Genomic DNA, 20228 nt, shown 5'->3' on the forward strand with positions numbered 1-20228 from the left:
AAACAACGTTTAATTGTGCTGCTTTTCAACTTTGAATAAGATCCAGTTTTCTGTCAGTGCAGATAAACACATTCCCCCCCCCCCCCCCCCCCCCCCCCCAAAAAAAAAGAAAATTCCCTTCTCTGTTCCCTTCACCCTGACTAATACGAAGAGTCTGGGGCTTTCTCTCTTTAGCAGCCAAATGTCAGATTCCCAGCTGCTTATGAAACGTTGTGTAATTAGTTTGAGCTCATATTTTAATCGTCCAATAAAGCTGCTCAAGATCTGGTGCAGTGGGCGACTGATTTACACAGTAGAAGATATTTCTAGCAGAGAGGCTCATGACGTCGCGTCATTTGCCCACGTGCCTGCTAAAGGACCAGTGTGCAGGATTTAGTTGCCCCTAGTGGCAAGTCGGAAGATTGCAACCAACTGAAAAACCGCCGTTACCAACTTAACATTCTTGTTACATGATATCACAATGCTCCGAAAGCACTTAACTGCCTTGAAGCACCATCACCTGTCCTATATAATACCAAAAAAACTATTGTATGCACCTTATTTGCATTTGCAAACACATGTGATATTGTCATTTACCACACGTTGTGCACAGAGACAGTTCTCCACTGAAACCTGCCATGTCTGCATTTCATTTCTTTTTAACAGTGCAACGTGCAGCAACAGCACAGCAACACGGCCTGTGAATGGTTTTTGTTTCGTTGGGTTCGCGTGTCAGCACTAACCGACTGAAGGTCAGAGTCCGCGTTGAAACAATTACAGCGATTGTGGTCGGAGATACGAGGATACCGCGGAGGCCGATGACGGTGTTTACGTGCTCGGGGTTTTTCGCTGAGGCAAGCATCCGGGACGGTGTTGTTTATTCGTGCTTGATCGCGTATCAAATGTTTCCATGATGATGTATCTGGAAACGGGATTTTTAATCGACACAAATCAGCACTAAGTTGTTTATTAAGGCCCAAACATTCTGAGATTGAGATATGAATCTATTAATGTTTTAATGCATGTCTGAAATTGTCTTTTCAGTGTGCAGTAGATGTTAACCCTAAATGATTACATCACAATCATTCGTTTGGTCAATCATTGATTTTATTTGTTGATTGAAAATATTTAAACTATATTAATGTTCCTTTTGTCTGTTCTGGACAAAATATTGACAAATTCACATTGTCCTATTGATTATGACGTACTCGCCCGCGTATTGGTTATTGACGGCAGCATTTATCTCGTGCGAAACGAAACTTTCAAAAAACACTGAGACACTCCGAGAAACAGGCCGAGGCTGCGGGACATGCCGGCCCCGCCCCCTGGCCTAGTTTCCTGCCGTCAGTGTCTTCAGGAGTGAAAACCTCATTGTGAAAGGGATCAAGGGTGAGCGGCAGAGAGACACAAAGACACACAGGAGAGAGACAGAGAGAGAGAGAGAAACGACGTCATCTCTTGCAGAAGGAAACAGAAACATGTCAGAAGGTTAATACACTTAGAAAAAAAGAGTGAGAAGAGTCTCTCAGGAATGTGAGCGGTGAAACCAAAACGGCAAAATGACAGACTCCACCCACATCCACGTTGCCAAAAACATACGTCATTAATGCGTTGGCTACAGATTTTATTCTATGGACCCACGGGGCTGTTGAACGACGACCTGTATAAGAAGAACTCTGTCGATTTTCCCAAGTTGTTGTCACTCAAACGATATATCGTTCAGCACAATGGGTACTGTGACCTTTGACCTTTTGAAAGTCAAATGTGGCCTGTGATCTGAGAGTTGGCTCTGGTTTGGTCCAGTGGTTGACAGGTCACCTGGAAATGTTTTGATATGAAAAAGGTCAAATTCAAGGAGAATTCGTGTACTTCCAAATTCGTCAACTAATTTATTCGCGACAACATTTTTCTGTAAGAAAAAAAGATGATGTGACAGGTCAAATTGGGATGTGACCTTTCAGAAAGGCCTTTCAATGAACTTCCCGACAACCACTGGTCCCAACTCGATTGGACCACTGGCTCATTAGATTTATTATTCAGGGTATTTGGCCCCGGTGACCTTGATCTTTGACCTTGGCGCCGCAAAATGCATCCGCGTGCAGACCGTGTCCGTCATCACTCGTACACGAAGTTCCATAAAGATCCCGTGAAGGAGGATTGCAGCCTCTTGTTTCTCAGGAGTGTTGAAGTGAAACTGTTTCCTGAACTGAGGCACAACAGGAAACTCCCTCGACAACCAGGTCAGTCTATCGGCGGCCGACATCGCCTCGTTAACAAAAAACCCTTCCCTCGCCGCTCGCCAACAATAAAACCCTCTAATGAAGCGACTTGTGTTTGATCAGCCAGTGGATAAATCACAGGCAGGCGACATCGCCTTCGCTCAGAGTTTTTATATAGGCGACGTCCATGTGGCTCAGGCTCGTGAAAAATAGATAAATCTCACATTTGTACAATATTTTAGGCATTTTGTCAACTCCGTTTTTTTCCAGACTGAAAGTAACTGAAGGAAGAGAAGAAGAAGTCTGAATCTCTCGTGTGGCGACTGCAATGATGGATAGAATCCTTATGATTTCAGTCCTGGATGATTTAACATCAGTGGTTTTAAACAAAACCAAATTAGATTCATGAGACAAAGTCCTCAAAAGGGTTTAATATGATGAAAAATGTTTTTGCACCACGTGTAATTTATAGTGTGGTGACAGGTCAAAGTGTTTATAATATCACAATATTTGCCAATATGCAGCAGTAAATACATAATGTGCATTGTTCACTTACAACATTTTCCCCAGGAAAACATTAACATTTGCTGTTTCCAGATTCTTAAATCTTTGGATTTGCTGCTTTTTAAAATAATTTTCTATCATTTTGAATAGAATATTTTTTGGGTTGCAGACAGTTGCAGGCAACCTGAAGGCAACATGTCATGTTCAGGGGACCTTCAATCGGCATCTAAAAAATAATCAAGAGTTTAAAATCAATAATGCCTATTATTATTATTACATCTGGCTTAACGTAACCTCTTATTAGCGCGCTGAGAATTTACCTCGAAGCGGACGTCTGCCATGCGTCTGGAGTCGTTGACGCAAAGGTATTCTGCGTTTCGACGCTCGTCAAATAGGAAAAAGAACTGTTCAAAAATTCTAATCTGTGATGATCGGATCACTGTGGAGCTTTGTTTAAGTTCCCTTTTCCCCCAAAATCTACATCCTGATCTGACCCGAAACGAAGTCTGAGCTGATTATCAATCATCCGTCAGCTCTAAGTGGCAAAATTAGCCATTACTCAGATATTTCGTCTGCGGTTTCTTTGGTGCACATGTGGTTCTGCAGCGCTGCACTTCCCTGAAGTCACATGGACGTGCGCAAAAACAGTGGATGATACACACACAGGCGCGCACACACACACACATATACACACACACACACACACACACACACACACACACACACACACACACACACACACACACACACTCTATGGTGAGGAATGAGCAGCCTCTTAGACCAGATTAAGGTTGATATGAGTTTGTTGTCACAGCTCAAAGAACCACACACGCACGCACGCACGCACGCACGCACGCACGCACGCACGCACGCACGCACGCACACACACGCACACACGCGGTCCGGGCCTGTCGGGGTCGAGCAGCTTATTAAAGTATTGGGTTGCAGCTACTGCTAACGCTCCTCCGTGTGCAGACTCGTCCCTCTCTCTCCCATATGACCCTTCTCTTCTCTTGTTTTCACCACTTTTTTTTTTTTTTCATCCTCATTCCTGTTCTTCTCCTGTTTCCCATAATTGTCCTTCATCTTTCAATCTCTGGGTTTCCTTCCTCCTCCTCCTCCTCCTCCTCCTCCTCGCCAGGTCCTGATTTTTGGCAGCGCAGTGGCGTTTTTACTTTGTTTCCTTTGTTTACGTGTGATCTGACGAAAAGGAGGCCGAGGACCTCAAACTTCTCCGTCTCGCTGCGGTTGCTCAGTCATCTGCCCCGACTAGAATATCCTCAGCGGACTTTTGGATGTGTTGCAGCGAACGTGGACCTTCGCGGTCCACCGGGTTCACATTTCTTTGGCTTTTGAGTGAGATGTTTTGACAACTTCTGGATGGATTACAGTTCATACACACATTGGCGGTCGCCGGACGATGACTGTGCAGCACCGCGGCGAGGTTGTGGGTGAAATGTTTTGACAAGCGCTGGATGGATCGTCACTGACTCGACAAGTCTAATCTTTGTTTGTACAAAGCCGGAGTTAACTATTAATCGGCGACCCAGAACTGGGCCACACTAACAGAGATACTTCTTCTCCGCCTTTGGTCCGCATGCAATCATCCAACGTTTGCAGAGATTTTACTGCGGCACACGAACCCGGAATCTCAAACGCCTGCACGACAAACACACGTGCATAGCACAGGAGTAGAGGCGACCCTGCAGAGATCCCGATGGGAGGGGCCAGTTGTGCCCGATGACGCCGTTTTGTTTTTGGAGCTCGGCTCATGCCAGGGACAAAATGTTCGATTTTCCCAGAGTCCGATGCTTTTATTTTGATAAGACCTGCAGGAAAAGGAAACTTTTAAAGAGTCCCTTGAACACTTTCATCATTTTTTCTCTCCACTTGTGCAGAAACCTTTAATTTTTTTTCGTTCCCTCTGGTTCTCAGACAGTTTGTTTGTGCCTTCTTCGTTCATTTAATAAAAATATATATTTTGGCCAGACACACCATGACACGGAAGAAATGGGGCTATTTCTGTCCCTGCTTGTTGCTGTAAGGAGGCTGAGAGGCTTTATCTGCTGATGTTATTGCAGCTGGAAAGTGTTTTTGTGGCGTTACGTAGAACGACACACACACACACACACACACACACACACACACACACACACACACACACACACACACACACACACACACACACACACACACACACACACACACACACACACACACACACACACACACACACACACACACACACACACACACACACACACACACACACACAGCAGAGTGTCAGACTAGCCGACGTTCACACACAAGGTCACTCCGGCAGTGAACTCTGGGGCTCGACACGTCGGCAGCTACAGGGCGCGCGTCGCCGCCTCTCGCGGTCAAACGCCACGTGACGAGCCTCGTTACGGGTAAAGCCACAAACACATAAACGTGACTTATTTCCTTATTGGCAGAGAGCAAAGCCCAGAAGCCTTTGCTCCACATGGAGCAGGAGGATATGATTAACCTCCTGGCAAGGTGATATTTACAGTATTTATTGCTGTTAAAAAGAGAACTGGGCTGCTGCTGCTGCTTTACGGTTTGGTTCATGTGTCGAGGTTGAGACCTGTCTAACGTCAGAGTTTCATTCCTGCAACCAAAGGGTTTTTTCCCCTGCAGGAACAAACTCGGTGTCATGGAGTTAAACCCCAGGAAACCAGAGAAAGGATGGATTGTTACAGCAAATCCACGATGCGGGAAATGTTCCTGACGCGTCTGAATCGAACAATCTCCTGCGGCGCTCGACGTATGTGGAAGACAAAGCTATGAAAATATTGGGGGGGTTTTCACGTGGACAAGCATCAATGATAGAAACGCCTCGTTAGCGAGCACTGTCAGAGAAGGTGACGCGTCAAGGCTGCGCACAGATGCTGTAGCCTTCATATATGTATACACATCCTGTCATCAGGGGTCATCTCGGTGCCCCAGGGCGCGCATGCCATGCGGTCCTGCTCCCGACCTTTCCGACCCTTTCCCTCCCCCCAAGGGGGGCATCCTGAAACGAGGGGTGAATGTAGCACCGGGGCTCAGGAGAAGTAGGTGAAGAGCTCTGGGGAAGGATTATCGCCTCACGGTGAGGATCCTTTGGGAGCGCTGCGAGGAGTTGACTTATCGGAGCGTATCCCCCGACAGGGTCGTGAAGATACGTTCGCTAAATCTCCTTCGCCCTTGATTGATGTAGTCAAATACTTCAAGAGAGTCACTGTCGGGAAACAATCAGACAAAGTTCTGGGTTGCAACCTTTAGAATAGCTCGTATTGAACAGGAAGATAAAGGTCGTTAGGTCTTCTGCAGGCACGAAGGACGAGTTGGGCAAGAGGCATCTTTGGAAACTCCACACCCAGAGTCATTAGAGCCGACGTGCAAACATCTAACGCGAGAAGTGAAGCGTCCGACGAGAGAGTCGTAAAGTTAACGGAACTCCCGCGCCACCTCGTAAAAAGCCACTGGGCGGCTCAGAGGGTTCAAGGGAAGAGGGAACATGAAAGGCGCCGGAGCAGGAAGTGAGGGTGCGGCGTTCCGTCATTCCGGCGACCCTCCCGACAGCCGGTGTCACTGTGCCGCCATGTTGTCTGACTGTCTGTCGACTTCCTCGCCCGGCGTTGTTGCCGCGTCGTCCTTCCACTCGCCGCCCATCTGCTGCTCCGCTCGTCCAATGGCCGTGATTTAGCGTCCAATTGGAAACCCGAGTGGTAAACAGATCCCTGTGATGATTTGATAGCATTACATTATCATATTTTCTTTCATCTCGATTTTCCCGGGGCTTTGCTTTTGAGGGAGCACGGTATCAATCATGCGCTCCGCCGCTTTGATTTTCGACAGCGGAGGGATTGTCGAGAGAATGTTCTGCAGACATTTACTGTTCCCCTCACGATCGCAATAACTCTGGGGATCCGCCGACCTTTTTTCATCTGGTGCCATCGATCGGATCAAATGTCTTCATTTGCGCGATGCTTCGTCCAAGTGCGAGCGAGATTGTTGGCGTCGCCGTCAAAGTTGAATGCAGACGTTCGCACGGCGGGGCCACGAGCCTGTGGCTGTACAACACGAGAGCTAATGTCTCAGATACAAACAAACCCACAGTTTATTATCTACTAATATGTAAAGGGCCGTGAGCAGAACAGACCGTGAGCCGACACACGAGGAAACAAAAGAGCTGCGTCGAGAGCTGCTGAATTGTACCAATGTGACACTCAGCATGAACTGTCATCCAGAATAATCCGGATGAGGATTACGCATTTCCTGGAGCTACATGAGACAGATTAAGTGTTGATATGTCTATTTATGTTTGCCGATATGAAAACTTTTACTTTACACACTTTTACCAAAACACTCCACAAAAGATGCTTGGCTGTGGAAGTGATGTCATTATAATCACAAAACATAGTTTGTAATTATTCATCATTATTCATTAGATGTTAACAAAGATCATCAAGACGATGTTTACAATGATGTTTACAGTGCAGAAAAAGATTTCAAGACTCATGTTCACGTTTAAATTTTGTTTTCCAGTTCTATATGTGTCGTTGCATTTGTGTTTTCTTTTAATATATATAAATATTTAGAATACAGTTCATGGTTTAGCTGTAAAGTATCAAGCCTCTATTAAATTTCTTTGTAAAAAAATATATAAATATATATATATCTAAATTTATCGGCCGATCACTGTTGGGAATCTTTTACTCCCTAATATCGGTTTTGGTATCAGCCCGCAAAAATCCATATCCATCAGGCTCTAAAACGGCTCATTAGGGACAAATGAAATAAGATCATTATGAATTCATAATTATTCATCAAAAATGTGTTAGATTGACTTTGATTTAAACTGCTGTGAGCCGTAAGTGACCATCACTCTTAACTAATGACTTCAAGTTAAAAAAGAACCTTCCTCACGCAGCTGCTGACATTAAGTGGGAATAAAAAGCCGCAGGTGAATGTGTTCCCCCGTTTCTTTATTGTGGCAGATATCAGGACTCATTTACCTCCGTTCAGGAGCAATTTGTTCTCCGTCTCGATTAAAACCAGCCGCCGCCGAGCGATAAACACCAGGACTTTGTTTAGCGGGAACAGCTCCATCTCGCCGAGTTTGAGTGGTTTCATATTCTTCCCTCGGAATTTTAATGCAGGAAATACTTTGGCCGGGGCTTAGCTACCTTACCGGTGACTGCGTTCATGGCGTTTTACTTTCGTGTTTCTTTGCAGTTAATTCCGAGCAGGTTTTCTGAGGTTCCCCGTATGTACGAGGGCCGCGTCGCGCCGTGCCGTGCGGCGCCATGTGGCGCCGCGCGCGTTCGGCTCGTTCCAAACGCGAACCAGATGCAAACAGTGAGTAAGAAAACACTGTAAATGTACAACGACCCTCCGTGTCAGCGCAGTCATGTCGAGTCTTAAACACACAGCTGCAACACAAAGGCTTCCACCGCTGTGAAGGGGACGTGTATTCCACGCGCACGCGGCCTCGCAACAGCTGATCCCACTGTATTGTACTTCCCCGTCCGGACGTCGGTGACGCGACGCCTGAACGCTCGCTCGCGTCGGAAACCGAACGCCCCCCTTCTCTGACTCGTCGTGTTCAAATGCAGCCACATGCAGGGCCGAGAGTCTGGTGGCAATTTTCTGTCTCTCTTTAAGTGTGATTGTGTGTGTGTGTGTGTGTGGGGGGGGGGTAATTTTCTGCTCGCAGGACTTGAGGAACGCGAGGCCGAGAAAAGGCAACGCTACGCCTACCGAGACGGATACATAACGACACACACACACTCACAAGTGGAGAGGGCCCCTGCTCGCGTTAGCAGGAAACCCCAGAGCGATCAGGTCCAATTTGTAGGTCGGACTGAGCGTTTCGGTGTTGGGAAAAAAAAAGGTCCCGCTGCCAAGAACAACACGGCGCAGCCAGAAGACGGCTGACCCCCAGAAAACAGTCGGGGGAATAAATCATGTTCAGGATTTTTAGTAGCAATTTAAAAAAAATCACATCAGTAGTAGCGGAAGATTAAACCTGCGTGAAGTGGGAAATGTAAAAAAGAAAGAAAGGAGGGAGGGAGGGAGACGTAGCTAAGGAGAGATGGAGGGAAGAAATATAAGAAAGTGCACGTAGTACAAAATGTATGAACGTGTGGATCACGATACTACATTTTTTGGTTGGAAAGGAAAGATGGCGGAAAAAATTTGGATACGGATTTTGGATCCAGATATATATTTATATACGACAGAGAAATTTAATCGAGGCTTAATATTTTAGAATAACCATAAACTTTATCACAAGAAACTGTGAACAAAAAGAAAACAGACGTGGAAGCAAAAAGACGAATATGGAATTACATATGTGGGAGAGAGCAAAAAAAAAAAAGAACGACTGGTGCTTGATTTACTAAGTGGCAAAGACAAAAACAAGGAGTCGGCTCAGAAACCATGAGCATGTGGGTGAGTTACTGAGTGTGTGAGAGGGAGAGTGTGTGTGTGTGTGTGTGTGTGTGTGTGTGTGCGCGTACAGTATATACAGTGTATTTCCCGCGGCCCGGCCTGCGTCCACATCTGGCCGGGATTTACTGGGAGGCCGCTCGCTGGGAGCGGGGGAACGACGCGGCCGAGCGGGAGAAGTGAACCCGAGACGGGACGGAAAGAGAAAGAAAAGATCTGAGGTTTTAGGTTTTATCGCCGCGATGCAGAGAGAAGACGAGGCCTTTCATCCAGCTGCAGCTCGCCATGTTTTATCGTGTAATATTAATATCTTCTTAATGGCTCGTTCCTTTTGTTTATGTATTTCCGAGCCTTCGTGAAAGCGTCTGGTTCGTGTCCCGCGACACGACTCGCCAGCTTCAGGCTTTTGTTACCAGTCCAACGTGGCGTTTGGACACTGACGCGAGGCTTTGAACTGCAGACGTGACGAGAGCGGCGCTGACAGACGCTGTCGTCCCACAATGCAACACAGATCAGAGAGGGGAGAAACAAGAGAGAGAGAAAAAAACTAGTGATGCTGCAGAAGCTCCAGAGAAAGTCATGTTTGTATTATCCGGTGAATTTGGACTAAAGACTAAGTTGTGATAGAAAATGAAGGAATATTCAGTAAGATTTCACCTCCGGCTTCGACATCAGCATCTGAACATTATTAAATCAGGCTGGTGAAGGTAAGATCGGCCGTCGGGTTCAAACCCAGATCCGGCTCGCTGTAAGGCGGCGGTGCTAACCACTGGACCACTGCGTCACCACATGTTGGACATGCAATGTTTTATGAACGCACTTAATATTTGCAGTGAATGTTGGGATTCTTGTGAGGTTTCTGCCGTTTTCCAAGTTAAAGGGAAGTTAGGGTGAGGGGACTCAAAGGTCAGAGGTCAGGGGTCGCCTGAGGAGACACGACCTCTGCGGTGGAGAAGCTGTGCGCAATTAATGAAACTGCAAATGTTGAAACTTTACTGGAATGTAAACTCTGCTGTTCATGACCTACAGGTTCACACACACACACACACACACAGGTTCGCACGCACGCACGCACGCACGTGGAGATATTGGTGTTTTTAGTGACCGGTATGTTTTTTTTCATATGTCCTCTCAGGTGACAGAGGACATCATCTCCAAACAAACCTTCATAGGTGAGCATCTCTCACACACACAAGCGTAAACACACACACACACACACACACACACACACACACACACACACACACACACACACACACACACACACACACACACACACACACACACACACACACACACACACACACACACACACACACACACACACACACACACACACACACACACTATGACACTAACCATGGCCCTTCCTCTCTCTCTCTCTCTCTCTCTCTCTCTCTCTCTCTCTCTCTCTCTCTCTCTCTCTCTCTCTCTCTCTCTCTCTCTCTCTCTCTCTCTCTCTCTCCCTCAGAGGCGAGGACGATGGCTCGCCCCGTCAACAACTCGGGGTCAAAGTTCATGACCTCGGTGGCCCAGAGGCCGTCGGCCCACTTGACCCTCAGAGACACCAGCTCTCAAGGTGAGGAGTTTGTGTGTCGGCGGAGAAGAGAAATTGAGTATCAAGATGATTTGTATGTGGGGACTCGTGTCGTCCATCTTTATTTACAGTCTGTGGTATTTACCCATGTCGATTTTAATTTTAAAAACATCTTGATTGAAGGCAGTGGGTCGTTAAAAAAGAGGCCTGAAATTAAAAGTTCAAAATGGCTGAATGGTTGTAAAATCATCTGAAAATCGTCAGTGATTGTTTTGTTTTTATCAGATTTAATCACTGAAACATAAAGACGTACGGTGAACGTTAGTGCGGAGAACGGGAGCAGCTGTTGTCCAGCGCATGAATCCCTTCAAAATATTCCTCAAATTGCCTCAGTTATCTTTTTGTCTTTTTCTAACCCTTTAATATGAACTGGGAATCTCTGGGATCAACTCGATCATCCCCAACTGTGGAATCTTCGGGAGCGGGCGGCTCAAACACAGACCCTCGACTCAAGTGGGGAAATCCCTGAATAATTAATGTAAAGGGGGGAAGGCTGAGCATCGTAGGCAACATTAGGAGAAAAATTGACTCTTATTACAGTAACTTATCCTTTTGCAAATTCCAGCTTAATCTCAAATATAAATTGTTTTGCTTCTTTTACGGTAAAAAGGATTTCGGCTTCGGTTGTTTTTCTTTTTGGATTCCACTTCATGCGCGACGGGAGAAGTTTTTCTGAACATGGAAACATACATTTCGTAGGGCGGGGTCACAGATAAGAATAATTTAGCGCATGTGTGTAATAAAAGTATAAAAGTGCAACGCTGGATTGTCTGCGCGCTTGTGTGTGTGTGTGTGAGCGTGTGAGTGTGCGTGTGTGTGTGTGTGAGCGTGTGTGTGTGTGTGTGTGTGTGTGTGTGTGTGTGTGTGTGTGTGTGTGTGTGTGTGTACCTTATCCAGACCGTATAATTTAATTTGGAAATTGGCACGCAGGCAACAGGGCCTGATGTTATTCCCATTTAATCGACAAAGGGCGAGGAATGTTTGTGTGTGTGTGTGTGTGTGTGTGTGTGAGGTTCACACGTTCTGCCTGGATTTCTCAGAAGGAAGTAGAACAGCGAGAGGAACTTTGAGCGTTGACCTTTGATGTTTTGTTTTCTTCTCTTGAATCATTATCATACTTATGTGGAGGAAACAATGGTGTCACACACACACACACACACACACACACACACACACACACGCACAAAACAGCTATAACTCAAGCAGTTACTTCACAACAGCTGCAGCAGCGGCGACTTAAAACGTTCCCACGACGACAAACACACAAAAAATGTACATTGTTTAATGTACATTCTGTTATTCCGACACCATATTCAAAACATGCAAGCATGCACAGATGTGCGTTTTGAATTTGAACAATAAAGGGGAAAAAAGCCAGAGACAAAATCTTTTATATGATATATGGTAACCATAGCAACAGGGCTTTTGATTCAGGAGCATAGTTAAAGTATAACATAATAAAAGAGGTCTTATTACTTCTCATCGTCCGTTACTTTCATGTACCAGGACACAGAAGAGTGTCGCGATGGCGATGGTGTCGCGCCCAGCACCAAGCGCTCGGCCACGCCCCCCACCGTAGATCGTCTAAGCAACGTGAACGCGTCACTAAGTATCAACCGTCGATTTGTGAGCCGCCTTTTTTTTTTTTTTACATTTCGCATTTTGTCCGGCGCCATCTCGGTTTTCCCAAGTAACCAAAACACTGTTTTTATGAGCACCCGTCTAACCACCAAACAGAAAAGCTGTGACGCTCTACATTTTCCCTTAAATAATAATATGTATATATATACAAGAATGTAAACACAAAAACTTTCCAATAGACTCTACAGTATTTACAGTATGACATGAAGAGGAGAGACTGAAACGCGTTCCCGTGAAGCAGAAATAAAATGGACTTCCACTCGATAGAGGGGGAACAATTTTTTGCTTTGCTTTTACGGCTAAAGTACTGAATGAAGACACGAGGTTACGACGGGCATGTGCAAACATAACAGCCCCGTCGTATTTTTCATCACTTGTGTATAAAACTTTGTGTTTCTCACGAGCACAGAAACATCAAACGCTCAGCATTTATAAAGATTCGGGGAAACGATGCATTTCATTACTCACGTCTGGCAGTTTTTAAAACGACCCCTGGGTCACGTTGTCTTTTATCACGGGAAATGCAGTATATTTTTATCTGTTGTATATATATATATATTTTTTTTTTATTTATCTGTGATATAGATACGTGTCTGTCCAGAGGCTTTATATCTCGTCTATAGAGTTGTAGCACTTACTTTTTATGAACAAAGCTACGATTTCTGTTTCTATTTCTGTTTTCAACTGCTCTGTGTTTCTCCTCCTCCTCGCCGACAGGGTTCTCTCTCTACTCGATCCCCACACCGGATCTCCACCAGTCCTGTCGCCATGTGGTCCGCTCGTGGGCCAATCAGAGCTTTGGAGCGCACCTGCACAACATGACCCTGTCCAATGGGAAGCTGCGAGTGCCTCAGGATGGGCGGTACTACCTGTACTCACAGGTAATCTTACTGTTCCTTAAATGTAATGTAAATGTATAAATATATACATATACAGTATATATATATATATATAGTGTGTTGGTTTCTGTTCTTTGAATGAATTGTTCATAATTGTCTATAAATCTTTCATCCATAACCTCTACTATAATGGCAAAGAGGAAAGGTTAAAGATTGCGACGACATACGGAATAATCAGTGATTCCACACTTAAATTATGAGATATGCATAATGTTGGATGGTTGGCCTGTCATTGGCTCTGTTGGCTCTGTTTTACTGCAGCATCGTTTTGTGATTTTGCATTTTCCAGCAAATAAAAATCAGTATCAGTGTGGTATCAATAAAAAAAAAGGTAAAACAGTAAAGCCAACACAAAAGTATAATTCTCACGAGATCCTGGTTTCAAATAAGTCAAATGATTGATAGCCATGATAATCCAAGGTCGAAGGTCATCGGGACTATGGATCTCAAAACTCACAAGTCCTCTACCGCAACTTTCCAAAAACGATATCTTTACACTCGCGACATTTTAATAAACGACTCCGCCCTTTCGCCCCTCCAGGTGTATTTCCGTTATCCGTCGCCGGCCGCCGGTGACGGCGACCAGCGCAGCGTCAGCCACCAGCTGGTGCAGTGTGTCTACAAGAAGACCTCCTACCCGAGCCCCATACAGGTAACTGCCATCACTTCCGTCGTATGGCCGCGCGAACATCCCGAGTGCATCGTTCCTTACCGTTGTTTTTCTGTCCTTCTCGCTCCCGTCTCGTCGTCCAGCTGCTGAAGGGCGTGGGGACCAAGTGCTGGGCCCCGGACGCCGAGTACGCGCTGCACTCCATCTACCAGGGGGGGCTGTTCGAGCTGAGGGCCGGCGACGAGCTCTTCGTCTCCGTCTCCTCCCCCACCATGGTCAACGCCGACGACTCCTCCAGCTACTTCGGCGCCTTCCGCCTGGACCTCTGAGAGGAAGGGGACGGGAGAGGAAAGAGAGAGATGGGATGACGGGTGGTTAAAACGTGTGGGCTTGAGGCGATGAGCGCGGGGCCTTTTGCAGGCCTGGACAGACACAAGTTTGGGATGTTGGCCCCCGGAGTTTGGATCCAGCGTCCGCTGAAGGACGGAAGGAGTCGGGGGTTCGGAGGCCTCGTAAAAGAAAAACAGAGTTGATTCGTCTTCCTTACTCTCCTTGAAGAGAAAACCCAACCGTCGAGAGACACAGGTGCATCACGTGAAAACACGAGGACACTGATTTATTGTCGATTTTTTTTTTTTTGTTTTTTTGTCGGGAACAAAGAAGCCACAAACTGACGTTCCAACAGAATAAGGCTCCCGCTGCCTGTATCGCAAATGAACTCACCAATCCCATCGCACATCGTCAACCTTTCATTCTTTTTGTTGGACCCTGAGATTTGGGTTGCAGACGGACTGATGTACACACAAAGAGAGAACTCACTCCTCTGCATCAGAGATGTGAGGAGCGACTGTGGAAGAAAATCAAGCCATCAAACCAAAGCAAAGAAAAAATGCAAAGAAAAATGCGGAATATAACTCCCCCCCCCCCCCCCGTACATATGTATGACTGAGACTGAGGTGCAGACAATGAACTGTGGTGATTTATAAGTGATTCTTTATTTTGTACCTTGGCTGGACTTTTAAAACCACTTTGAGGATTTGTCAACGTGCAACACTAGAACTGTGGATTGTTGATGCGAGCGATCGCGGCGACGCCTCGTTGGACTGGACACTACAGTAGTAAAGACTGTGGGAGGGAAAGTGCAAAGCAGAAATGAGAACGAGGAGGAGGAAGATAAAAGGAAAGAGAGAAATATGCAGCTCGACCAGTCGGTGTTGTTGTTCTCTTCTCTCTGTCTTTGCCTCGTGTTTCCTTTTCTTCTTTTTTTCTCCTCCTCGCGGAGAGAATTCGATCCCATCTCGTCTTTCTCGTCGAACCCGTGAAGCTGCACTGAGTCGTTTTTTTAACGGGGATTCAATGTTGCCAGGGCAGCGATCAATAATCGCCCAAATTTCTCTCAGATATGCTTCGTCATAAACACTTACACCTGTCGGAAAATAAAGACCAAAATCCTATAATTAGGGACGTTATCTTACATTAAGGCACGTTAAACCTTTTCACCTTAACGGGCTTCTACTGGGAAAACGCTTAATGTAATATAACGTCCATAATTATAGGATTTCGGGACAGGCAGAAGTGTTCATGACGAAGCATATCTGAGAGAAAACTGGCGATTACTGATCGCTGCTTTAGCACATTGAGTGGCGTTAATTTGATCACGAACAAACTTGGTGATTTAGTTTGTTAAACCTGCAGAAACCGGGAGGCCACACACACACACCCCCCCACACACCCCCCCACACACCCCCCCCCACACACACACACACACACACACACACACACACACACACACACACACACACACACACACACACACACACACACACACACACACACACACACACACACACACACACACACACACACACACACACACACACACACAGAAGAAACACAGACCAGATTCGGTCGGAAGATGCACATGAAGAAAGATTTGAAAGGAAGAAGTTATCTCCAGACATAAAACCAAACTCCTACCAGCACACACGCAACCTCCCCTCCTCTGGCCTGCACACGTGTGCGTTTACACGCGCACATAAAGCAGATATACACACGTCATATAAAACCGCGTGCAGGTCCGCCGGTGCCTCGCACGCTCGTACATCACCGAGTGTCATGTCCTGTGTTAAGACGCAAATAAACCCCTCGGTGCCATGTGGTAGTTGTCAGAGATCGGCTGGAGGCTCGCGGCGAGCGAGTGAGTGTGTGTGTGTGTGTGTGTTACTGTACGTGTTTGTTCAAAGGGCTCGGTTCACACCAACTCACACACACACACACACACACTGTTTGTGTACGAAGCCTTCGCTGTGATTATCCCGAGAGATCCTCAGAGATTGTTTAAGCGCAAAGAACAAGATTGAAGGCAAATTTTATTTTGTATGTGATTGCTGTTTTAGCTGCTTTTCTTTTTGTTTTCTTTCTTTGCAGGGTTTCGTCATGCACCCGGTTAAGTTTCTGTTTTTGGGGGCTTTTCCCTTCATTTCAGCCACGTCAAACACACCGAGACTCGAATCTCTTTATATGTTCAGACTAATCCTTCTCTCCTTGCACTCCAGACAAAACAAACACAAGGTTTGTTGGACAACCGGTCCGGCGACGATTGGTAAAGCAACATGTATAAGCAGCAACGAATCCCCGGACCAGCTGGGGAAAAACCCTGCGGTGTGTGTGTGTGTGTGTGTGTGTGTGTGTGTGTGTGTGTGTGTGTGTGTGTGTGTGTGTGGGTGTGTGTGGGTGTGTGAGCAGCGGATTTTCGTACTGGACAGTTGTGTGTAGCTGGGAATATGTGTAGCACATTGTTGCGAAGAAAAATAAACAAATATCTGAACTTTCCCTGTGTACGTGTCGAGCTACAGTGACTGAGGTCGTGGGCAAAGAGAAGGTGGACTCCCGATGCCAGTTAGCCTGGATGTGCATTTCTGATTTTTGCATGTTTTTACATTAGAGTATACAAGTATCGCCTCAGGAACATTATGGACACTTTACTTCAGCGTGTACAGTAGATAAGACCTTCATTTTGTCAGAATGGATTTTTAAATGCTTGAGAAAACACTCATGATATATATGAGTGTCACAAATTAAATCTGAAGGGTTAAAATATGACAAATAGGGGAAAAAAACCCACCACAAATTAGCATTAGTTTTGTGAAATATTGGTTATGTCTGAACGAACATCAAGCCTCGCCTGAAGAGCCTGAAGCCTGTATTCTGCGTACTGACCTGCAGAGGGCGACTCTTACTTCTCACCTGATTTATAACGTCAGTCAAATATTTTGTGTGTATTGGTGGGCCTGTCCGACAGCGTGATTGACAGCTGGAACTGTCCAATCAGTGGGACACCTCCAGGGATCCACAACGTGAGCAACTGTTGGGCAGCGGTTCCGTCGATATATTTGTTCTTCTTAGTACGAAGCAGAACTCCCAATGGTGGATGTAAATTAATTGCTTACAGCAGTTCAAATGGTTTCCATGTGCGTTCTCATCTCTTCGCCACTGCCGGAGAGACAAAGAAAAACAAGGCAGAGTAAAAAAAAAAGAAGCTTTAGGACGGATCCTCCGAGTGTCTGTTTACAGCTACTGTAAATCAAATCCTGTGTTTTCAAAAACAAAAAGGAGCAAAACTTCCCGATGCGATTGCAGAGAGTTTATATGATGTCAAACAAAAGTCCAGGTCCAGAACTGAACACTTTATATGAAATATTATCTCTAGTTGATCTAAACATTACTATCTCCAATAATTCGTTTACAGTGCATTGAGGCAACTGTGCCTCAAAGTGCCCAGAGACGATTACGGGGCTTCATTGGATTATTTATGGATGAACTTTATCGACCAGATCAATCACCTGATCTCAGTCCACTTGACAGAGGTTCTCCGGAGTGGAGGGAAAACTGGGAGGGAACACAATAAATTCCATCTCACCTCGCCCGCTGATGGAGAACCAAAGCTCGCGATTTATGTGCAGGTACTGTATGAACCCGCCGGCCGCTCCCGTCTGGCTATTGTCAACGAAGACGTTTATTCGCTTTCACGAATTCCGCCTCGACCATGTGAGCCGGAACATCAAAAAGAAAAAAAGAGGCACTAACGCTTCTCTCTTGGGGGAGATGAGAGGAGGAGGAAGAGGAGGAGGAGGAGGAGGAGGAGGAGGAGGAGGACGAAACCTGGGACAGCCAAAAGATTGGTTTTCTCCGGTTTGCTCGTCAAGTTATAATAATCGTTATGTGAACTGATGAATTTTATAATGAACCTTTACAATTTCTCACTAAAAACGCAAGGAGCCCGATTAAAGATGTTGAACACAACCTATTAAAAAATAAAAACTAACACTGCTGTGTGAAATGCAGACTCTTGTTTCACACGCGGACGAAATCCTTCTCGTCGTTCTTCGGGTTAAATTGAATTCATCTAATCACATTCTTGCCTCGTTTGTTGCTCATGAAGCGCCATTTTCCCGACGGAAAAGTGTTTCAGTGGCTCCTCCGGCTGCTCCACTGATCGGCTGGGAAGTTTTTATGATTCCACAGCAGCTCCAAGAAAAGATCTGAGGCTTTGGGAAGAATTGAAAAAAATTGCCATAACATTTCTTTTTAAATTAAATGAAACTTGTGGTTATTAAATAGCGAAAGGGGCTGCTTTGTTTCCCGCCCGGCAACAACATGCTGGGGCCGGTAGAAATTACCCTGTGACATCATCATCATCATCAGGACCAGATTCTTGACGTCGTTCCTCCGACCGTCATGTTTTCCCGATGTTCTATGATTTTGATTTATTTATCCGAGCGTGACCAAGTGAAAAACAATGTTTGCGGCAGGATGAACACGTTTCGGTTAATGAATCAAGTGATGCTGGGAATTGGAATCCAAACGCCCCCCCCCCCCCCCCCCCCCCCCCCCCTCGAGAGCTCAATATTCTCCTGGAGGAGGCGAGGACAGGAAAACTGTTCACACTGCTGCTGTTTTTCCCCTGAACTCCTCATTTTTAAAACCCTTTCTGTGAACGTTTCCAACGCATTGTCTTTCAGAGAAGTGTCCGTTGACAGATCTTAGAGGTCGTGACATTTGGGAGATTCCAGCTAAACGCTGCTTCAGAGCTCTTCGCCGTCGAGAGACGGTTTCATGAATTACACTGAACCAGAGACCTTTTTCTTTTGGGCCGTCGGGTTCCAAAACATCACGATTGCCTGAATAGTTGAAAAGAACCTGACTTTTAAATGTAATCGAGTCGTTTGGGAACGAGCGGCGGTGATCGAGCACAGACGCAAAGCGCCGTCGCAACTACACTCTGTGTGTGTGTGTGTGTGTGTGTGCGTTGTTTTCTTTTACCGTACAGTGCAACTATTATTCCCTGAAGCTTTTATAACAGGAACAAATGAGCCCGTACTCAGCTTGCCAGGTCAAAAGGTTAACCAAGAACTTGAGGTTCACCTCTGCTCTGCCGTCACGTTGTTTGCAGTAATTGCAGAGGCTGTCTGCGATTTTCCTTCCACCCCGCGCGGATCCGACCGTGTCTGCAATTTGTCGAGTAAGAATTCCAGCGCAAATTGCATTCCGTATTATGATGTTTTCAATACGCAGGTTCTCCCGGGAGTTTCTGATCCTGTGCAAACTGTAATTTGGCTTTTTGGCAGGAGAACTCGAGTCCAAGGTTCATGGCCACACGAGAGAGAGAAAACTAAAGAGGGAGCGGAAAAAAACGTTCACGTCCGCACCAGACATATTAATTGACCAACTTTTTAAATTTGTCTTACAGTTTATTTAAAGTATTTTGCAATTAAACGGGTTAAAATAACCAAACAACAACGACTCTAACATACAGTAGTGAAGGAATTCATAACAGGTAATAAGTGTATGTTGTCATAATTAGGGCATGAAAAGTTGAGAAATGGGCCAAAAAAAAAAGCTCTACGATCGTTGAACACTATATACACACAACACATGCTGTAATACTCCACAAGATTATTATCATATCATATCAATACTATGATGAAGTGATGGAGAAGAAGCTAAACTGCCGGTTGGAGGTCGTTTGCGACGGATTATGGGACGAGTAGTTCCTTCGCTCTTAAAATAATTATGTACCTCTGCCTTTTTATTCCTCCCATTTTTCCTTTGTTCCCGAATAAAATGTTTAGTGAGGAGAGGCCTCGGGGAGGAAGCGTCTGGTCGACGGACGCACCGTTTAATCATCGGCCTGTTAAATGTCCATCAGTCATTTTTAACGGCTCTGTTTGACTTGAAAATAAAACTGTGAATACCGGAGCCGGGGGCGAGTCATATAAACCGATGTATTGGCAACAGGTGTTATATGGAGGCTAAGGGCC

At 45.7% G+C, this 20228-nt stretch overlaps 1 protein-coding gene across 1 annotated transcript in view; it reads left to right on the plus strand.

The window, feature by feature from the left end:
* The window catches only part of tnfsf10l (TNF superfamily member 10, like), a 46610-nt gene extending 31773 nt beyond the window's left edge, over positions 1-14837 (plus strand). Inside the window, exons 3-7 of the mRNA XM_035607952.2 lie at positions 10297-10333; positions 10633-10740; positions 13117-13280; positions 13840-13950; positions 14052-14837. Coding sequence (XP_035463845.1) covers positions 10297-10333; positions 10633-10740; positions 13117-13280; positions 13840-13950; positions 14052-14237 — 606 coding nt within the window. The 3' untranslated portion in view covers positions 14238-14837. The remainder of the gene's footprint in view (positions 1-10296; positions 10334-10632; positions 10741-13116; positions 13281-13839; positions 13951-14051) is intronic.
* The last annotated feature ends 5391 nt before the right edge of the window (positions 14838-20228 follow it).

The sequence above is a fragment of the Scophthalmus maximus genome, chromosome 12 (assembly GCF_022379125.1).
Source record: "Scophthalmus maximus strain ysfricsl-2021 chromosome 12, ASM2237912v1, whole genome shotgun sequence".
In the NCBI taxonomy this organism is placed as follows: domain Eukaryota; kingdom Metazoa; phylum Chordata; class Actinopteri; order Pleuronectiformes; family Scophthalmidae; genus Scophthalmus; species Scophthalmus maximus.